Source organism: Haemorhous mexicanus, chromosome 11 (assembly GCF_027477595.1).
Source record: "Haemorhous mexicanus isolate bHaeMex1 chromosome 11, bHaeMex1.pri, whole genome shotgun sequence".
In the NCBI taxonomy this organism is placed as follows: domain Eukaryota; kingdom Metazoa; phylum Chordata; class Aves; order Passeriformes; family Fringillidae; genus Haemorhous; species Haemorhous mexicanus.
This window is the reverse complement of record NC_082351.1, coordinates 22,044,487-22,052,435: the sequence shown is the minus strand read 5'-3', so window position 1 is coordinate 22,052,435 and position 7,949 is coordinate 22,044,487. Positions and strand designations below refer to the sequence as shown.

At 39.9% G+C, this 7,949-nt stretch overlaps 1 protein-coding gene across 1 annotated transcript in view; it reads right to left on the bottom strand.

Moving 5' to 3' along the window:
• Nucleotides 1-4,519: 4,519 nt before the first annotated feature.
• Nucleotides 4,520-7,949, bottom strand: part of CNTN6 (contactin 6) — a 78,644-nt gene continuing 75,214 nt past the window's right edge. The window contains exons 18-20 of the mRNA XM_059856844.1: nucleotides 6,571-6,683; nucleotides 5,682-5,850; nucleotides 4,520-5,022 (exon numbers count right to left, since the gene is read on the bottom strand). Coding sequence (XP_059712827.1) covers nucleotides 4,889-5,022; nucleotides 5,682-5,850; nucleotides 6,571-6,683 — 416 coding nt within the window. The 3' untranslated portion in view covers nucleotides 4,520-4,888. The remainder of the gene's footprint in view (nucleotides 5,023-5,681; nucleotides 5,851-6,570; nucleotides 6,684-7,949) is intronic.

Sequence of the window (7,949 nt, the reverse complement as noted above, 5' to 3'; positions counted from 1 at the left end):
GCTGGAGCTGTGCCTGGGAGAGCTCAGCATCCTGGTGGGAATGACTCTGGGACTGCCCCCAGACCTCAGTCCACCCATTCCCAAGGCCAGCACACCCTGGCAGTGCCCAAGGCCAGGCTGGACAGGGCTGGGGACACCTTGGGACAGTGGGAGGTGTCCCTGCCATGGCAGGGGTGGCACTGGCTGGGGTTTAAGGTCCTTCCCAACCCAAACCCCTCTGGGATTCTGTGCCTCCATGACATGGTGGCTGCACCTACAGAGGCACCTGAAACTCATTTCTGGGAGCACTGAGGTGCAGCAACCCTTGGGCACTGCCAGGGCAATTCTGGAGATGTTGTCTTGGAAATATCCGTGCTGGAGGGGAATAAATCAGACATGGGAGGATGGAAATTGCCTTAGAGTAGAGATTAATTCTGGATTTAGGTGAAGTGTGCTGTTTTAACTTGTTTAACTCTCATCACCATGATATTTCTGAAAAATCTTTGCCCAGGATTTTTCTCCTGAGAAGCTGAGAAGCCTCAGAAAGGAAATGTAAACAATAATTATCTGATTGCTTGGGATGTGGTCTGGAGGCTGCTGATCAACAGGTGCAGCTTTGGTTGGTTCCATGAGAATTGTTTTAAATTGATGACCAATCCCAGTCCAGCTGTTTCAGGACTCTGGTCAGTCAAGAGCTTTTATTATTAATTTCTTTAATTTTTTTTCGAGCCTTTGGATGTATCCTTTCTATTTCTTTGGTACAGTTTTAGTATAAATTATAATAAATATAACATAATATAATATAATGTAATGAAATGTAATAATAATATAATATAATATAATGCAATGTAATGTAATAATTATATAATATAATATATTATAATGTAATGAAATGTAATAATAATATAATATAATATAATGCAATGTAATGTAATAATTAATATAATATAATATAATATAATATAATATAATATAATATAATATATATAATGTAATATATAATCTAATATAATATAATATATAATGTAATATAAGATAATATAATATAATATAATATAATGTAATAGAATATCATATCATATCATATCATATCATATCATATCATATCATATAATATATAATGTAATATAATGTAATATAATGTAATAGAATATAATATAATGTAATGTAATGTAATATATAATATAATATAATATAATATAATATAATATAATATAATATAATATAATATAATATAATATATTAATATAAGAGCCTTCTGGGAACATGGAGTCAAATCCTCATCTCTCACCTCATCCTGGGGCCCTCCCAGCACCACAAACTGTAACTTGCTGTGCTCACCAGGGCTTGCAGGGATGGACAAAAGAGTGCAAGGCTCTGCTAAGAGGAGTTTTCCACCTCTACCCTCACAACAAACAATATTGGTTTATTCAAACTCTGCCATCTTTCGAGCAGGGACACCAAAGCCATTGGTTTATTCAAGTTCTCACATCTCTTGTGCTCCCTGAGCAGTCAAAAATCCACGGAGGGGAGCACAGAGGGAGCCAGGATCCCCTGCCAGCCCCAGAGAATCCCCAGATCCCTGGGAGCAGATGAATCCCCTCCTCCACACGGGCCCTGCAAATCCCTGCAGAGGATTCTCCACCACTGAGGCACAGGCTGATACCAATAAAAGCTTTTTTGCACATTTACAACACATTTGTTCGTGGATGTGATTTAGAGCTCGGTGTCAAGGCGTCGCCAGGGCTGCATTCCAACCACCCACAGAAAACAGGGAGTTTCTGCACTCTGGGATGATGTTGATTTAGGGGCTGGTGCAATAACACACATGGGCTATTTTATTTCGTTTCTTGGCATTCCTATTCAAAAATTGCCCTATAAAGAAGGGAGAAGGTGTTAAATAAAGTTTAAATGCTCGTAAATCATGAAGAAACATTGTGCTCGGAGGGAATGGAAACATTTGGAGAAGCTCAAAATTGCTTTTTTCATGGAGAAATATTTTGTTGATGTGTTAAATTCAAGATGAAAATCCCTGACTGTGAGTCTCTTTCATGTTTTGGTACTTTGCTTAGGTTATCAAAAGAAAATAGGTATTATTTTTCCAGCTGTCTGAAAACTTTGGCTGGTCTGTGATTTTCTCTAAAATCTGCTAAGTCTGGGCCCAAAATTCCCTTTACTGGGCACCTTTAAATGGGGTTTTTCATTCAGGTTCTTGGCTGTTAAAAATGAGGAGCACTGCAGAGTTTTTCTGTTGTTTTCTTTTCAACTTCTGGTTTTAGGGGATTTGTGCTGTTCCTATTTCCAAAGTTTTTCCTGCAACTCTAAGTGACAAAATTCTTTTTGACCCTTTCTCTTTTCTTTTTAATGAAAGCTGCCAGCCATGTGAACTCTCTCCATTTCAGCATCAGCTGCTTTAATAACACTTTCACATAAAAAGAGCTGGACTTTCAGTGCTTTGGGCAGCTCAGGCTCAATTTGTCCTGGTGAAACACCAACAAAAGGACTGGGGAGCTGAAGAGGAGAAAATGAACCTGCACAAGTTCTGCCGTGATTTAGGGAGGGTGGGAGGAGATGGATTCAAAGTTTTTTTCTCCTTAAGGCTGCTTAGCTCTGCTCCTGAGGCAGAATATTCACCCTGGAACCTCCAGCTCCGAGGGCATCCAGCAAGGGAACGTTCACTCATATTCCTGGGATTCTGCAGTTGTCCCTTTTTAAAAAGGGCTGCTCCCTTGGGAGTGACAAAATGGAGAAATGCTGAGCTTAAAGAGTCTGATTTGGATCTTCTACAGCAAGAAAAGAACATCATTGCTGCACAAAAGAAATCTGAAGAAGTGTTTCATTGTTTACTTCCCCTGCTAGGAAAAATGTTTTTACTTCATTAAGGTATTATCAGGATTTTCTATAGCACATTCATTTCTTTCTAAACCATTCTCCTCTTTTGAAAGCTGTGTTAAACCTCTTCCTAATAACTCCTGTGATTAGGAACTTTGTAGAAATCCCAGAGGACAGACTTCTAAAAGTGACATTTTATTTCCAGAGCCTCCCTGTAATTAAGCATCGCTCAGGCATTCTATTGAGCTGTAACTGCTCTGCAGAAAATCTCTTTTCACTCGAATAAAAGGATGTTTTGGGTAAAGCTAGCAGAGAATTACAGTTCTGTTATGAAGTATAAGAATTTCAGATTCAGTTTAATGAAGGGAAATAAAAGGTACCTGTTGTTTAATGGGCACAGAAGGTCTGGGAGTGAGCAGAGCTCCTGCTGGACACCTGCTAGGAAGGAATGATGCAAAAAACTCTCTCAAAACCAAATAGGATTGACCTCCAGAAAATATTTTATTGAATGCAGTCTGGGGGTTATTAAATATCACCAGCTGGAAGAGGTCTTTAATGTCCCTTTCAACCCAAACCATTCCATGATCCTGTGAAGGGTTATTTGCTTGGACATCAGTCTCTACCACGTGGCTCTGCAACGATTTTATCAGTTTTGAGTTTATTTCCTGCCAGTCCAGCCCTGGGATTCTGTGAGGAATCAGAGAAAGGTTTGGCTTGGCAGGGACCTTGAGGAGGTACCAAAGTTTTGGAGCTTCCTCTGTGAATTCCCTTTGCCATGGCCATGGATAACCAGCATGGTTTAATGTGCTCTTTGAAGGATTTACACACTCAGCTGAAATTCTTTTACTCGTTCATGTGCTGACACATCCTCACCCCCATTCCAACAGTCCCCTTTTTAAAAATATTTGGGGTATTTGGTTACCTTGTAGTTATAAATGTTTACAAAGATGACACAACGGGGATCTGACAGTGGGGCAAAGAAAATAAACTTCAGAGCAAAGAGAGAAGGAAGAAAAGATTTCCCAGTAATGACATCAGGCAAAGAACACCTTTTATCAAATGCAGCTGAAGCTGGCAGGAGCGTGGCTTCAAGTGTTGAGCTGCATCTCCTGACTTGAAAGCCAAGCTCTGGTGTTTAATTTGTCATTCTAGGGACTCAGGAGATTGAAGGGCTTAATTAGCTGCTTTTATTTATATTTCAAGATGATGAAAATCAATGTTCTTCTCATTTACCTTCACGCCCAACTCAAAGATGAATCTACACTTTCAAGCCACAGCAAAGAATAACAAAATCAGGAGAGAGCAACTGATCCTGCTAAGTGACAGCTAGATTTCAGCTCTCCCTCAGAAAATATTCAGGGTGTCTGGAAGTTCTGCTGATCAGAACAGTCTTTGCATGGAAAAGTCCTTTAAAATGGATTTGAGAATATGTGAAGTGTCTGATGGTGTAAAAGGTGCTGCTATTTCAGCTCTGCTTCAAGGCCTGCTGATGCCACTGAAAGTTCTTCTGGGGAATTCACTGGGCTTTGGGTTGGCCCATAGGAGACTCCTTTTATTTATAAGTTTTATTATAAATTCCCCTTTTCTGCAGAAAATAGCACAGGGTACTTCAAATAATGTGTTTTATGACACCTCCTCTAATAGAGACAAGTGCAAAAAGTAAACAAATAGCTTTTATTTAATTGAAAGTGTTTTTTTTTTTAACAGGATACATTGAAGAACATGAGATAAATAATATCCACATCACAAGAGTTTTAAATCCCTGCTCCCTTCCGTGGCATCAGCTTGCACAGGTTGACATTCCATTAAAATGCTGTTCCAATAACAACTACTTGGAGAAAATTTGAGACCACCCACGAGTCAATCCCAAATTAGGTTTGGCATCACTCCGTTTAATTAATGCATGTTGATTTACCCCTTCATTTCCAAGCCTATTTTTAAAAACTCATGGAATATTGATGCCTAATATTTTCTTAATGACAGACCACTTCCACCTCCCTCCCCCTCCCCAGTGCTGATTCTCCTCAGGAATGTTGGTTATGGTGAAGAATTAAGATAAAATCTACACTTTTTATTTTTAGAAGTCCATGGCAGAGCATTGCTGGAACCAGCAAGGAAAAGGGTTTAGAAGAACAGAGCTCAGCAGCAGGATCCCAGATGCCAATGTATGGTCTATCCTTTGGGATAATTTCATTGCTCCAGAGCTTAAACCTGTAAAAATATAAACAGACAGAGGTAAATCTGTGTCAAAAATTAGTTTTTCTTTGCATTTTAGCTTAACAGCAATCTCTGTCCTCTTTTCAAGATGAAACATTATCCACAAATGTTATTTTTATTTATTTGTTTATTAAGCTGAGTGGCCATTTCATGGAGAAGGGGTTTGGATCCACATCCCACCTTTCCCATGAGTATCTTCTTCAGGAGGGTTTTGACTACTTTGTTTCAAAACAGGCAATGATATATAAATATAAATATGCTCCTTTTCTATGAATAAAAAGTTATTTGTGAGAGCAGAGGCTGCACCCTGGCCCACCCCAGCACAGCCATGGGGCAGGGCTGAGATCTCTGTCCAGGGCCACATTATGTGTGAGAACTTTGACTTTCCCAAGAAATCGTATTCCTGTGTCCTTCCCTGAGCTCTGCAGGCCAGGGCAGAGGAGACCTGCACTAAATATAAGGTGTGGAGCAAAACTTTCTCCTCTAATGGATGTCAGAATATCAGAGACAAATTTATAGGAGCCAGCAGCAAAAAGCACCAGGAGGGAGGACACCTATGGCAAGGGACAATCTGGGAATCTGTTGTGCTTAGAGGCACAGATTTCTTCTTATGCAACAGCATTCAGAGGGGGGAAAAAAATTCTCTCACTTACTGGATATTTTTGGAATCCTAATTTCCTCACTGCTGCTGCCATCGCCACCGTCGCTGACGGTTCTTATCTCGATGAGATAATCTTCTTCAAACGGGACCAGGAGTTCAGCTGAAGTGTTGTTTGTCTCCAGGATATGGGCTTTGCTCTGCCTGTTCTGTCTGTACAGAATCTGAGCAGAAAAGGGATTGGAAAACAAGAGTTATTTCATTTTGTTTTAAGTTTTAATGGGTTTTTTTGGGGGGGGGGACTGAGAGATTCTTCTGTCGTGTCCCAAAGTTTTCCGAGCACTCTCAGCATCCTGCAGGGTGTTAAAAACAATTTAAAGAGGGGAATAAATTCTGCAGGACTTCAGGGCGGGTACCACAGCAGGTGATTTCCTAGAACCCAAGGATAATCAAAGAATGCTGCACTGAAACCAAACTTTAAAATAAATTTGTATTTCCTTTAAAAGTAGATTTATGGGAAGGCTTTTTGGTTCCTACATAGATCTTTGTGTGAGTATCTTTCAGTCTCTTTTTTAAAGGTCCATTTATGAACTGCCAGAGAGTGAGAATGTTTAAATGTGGTTTATGACTGCCTTTAATGCTTCAAAGGCTGTTCTCTATTCCTCATACATTTGTGCAACTCCTTCCCTGGAGATATGAAAGCAAGAAACTTTAGGTAAGTGAGATTATGAGGGGACATGAGAAATACAGGACTGGGGACAGAAAATCCCTCTGTTGGGATAAATAAGTCCTACTCTGAATGATTATTTGTATAAACATCAGCCAACCATCCCAATAAATCCAGAAAAATCAGTGTTCCAGGTAATGAGCACTCACTTTCCACCAAATCTCTGTACCTGTATTGTAACAAAAATATTTGATTGATGAGATAAAAAATCACTTACTTTGTAGCCCAACACCTCAGACTCATTCTCCATTGTTTTCACATGCTCCCAGTTCAGGCAGATTTTGGAATTTGTCAGCTTCCAGGCGATGTTTGCTGGGGGTTGACTTGGTGCTTTCAAAAAAACAAATAAAAAGGATTATGATAATAACGAGATAAACTGAGTATTAATTTTCATAGTGTAGCTGAATGAGCTGCTGATATGGAAGTAGAAAATGCTTGGGTGATTCCAACCTAAAAGAGAAAAAACCATTTTCCAGTCCATCATTGCTCTGGTATTAGTCAGAATAAAGATCTATTCATAGCACAGAACCTCTTACTGTGAGACTTCATTTGCAAAATTAGGCACAGCCTGACAGTGTCTGACAGTTCAGGTTATATTTGAGAGATTTTATGGAAGGAAAATGTTGTTCCTCTCTGTATTTCCATGTCCTAGAGGAAGTTTTGCTGTCTGGATCTCAGAAAAAGCTAAAACTGAGAGCAAACTACAGAAGCCAAGATTTCCATCATCCAGGACAGGTTACAAAGAGCTGCACATGAAAGTCTCCATGCGATCCACCATGAAACATTGTGGGATTTTAGAAATTCTCAGCACAATAGGCTGAGAGCAGCTTTTTCAAAGGCTTTTTATGCCTAAGTGCGAGGACTTTGAAAATTTGCCTACAAGTGAGTAGAATTGAATCCCGTGTGAACATGTGAGGGTGGAGCTGAGCCTTTGAACTGAGCTCAGATTTAGGCCAACACGTTCTCTCCTGTTCCATGGCACATCCTGCCCAGCCCTGCTGGGTGGTGGCACAGGAAAGGAGGATTGAAACAGAGGTAAAAATGAGGAGAGATTTGGAGAAACACGTTCCAGCCCTGATCTTAAATTATTTAATCTGGGATCCTTCTCTTCCCCCCTGTGTGTTGGTGAGTGATGGATGTCACTTGGAAGGAACAGTTGATTTGGTGATAATTTCTTTCATTTCCCACAGAGATAAAACAAATGGATGGGTGCTGCTGTTTCATATCCATCTGCCTCGTGGCTTTGGAGAAGTTTAATCCATCCCTCTGGTAGGGAATGAGGTGTTGGTGGAGCTCCCAGGTGAATATCCAGGGGTGTCCTTCCATCAGCCACACTGTCAGTGTTGGAAAAGATTCATTTCTTTATGAAGACTTTTATCTACTCTCACATACATCAAACTGCAAATTTATTTAAAAATGGCTTGAAAGCTCTTTTTTTGCTTTCAGGAAATATTTTATATATGGAATTGGATAACAAAACAGTCACAAGAGGCAAAGGATGTCAAATACTTCATTGGCTGTGCACTCTGAAGAGGTTTGAAATCACTCAAAAATGGGTGAATTACAGCCTTGACCAAAGCTTTTTGACATGGGAAC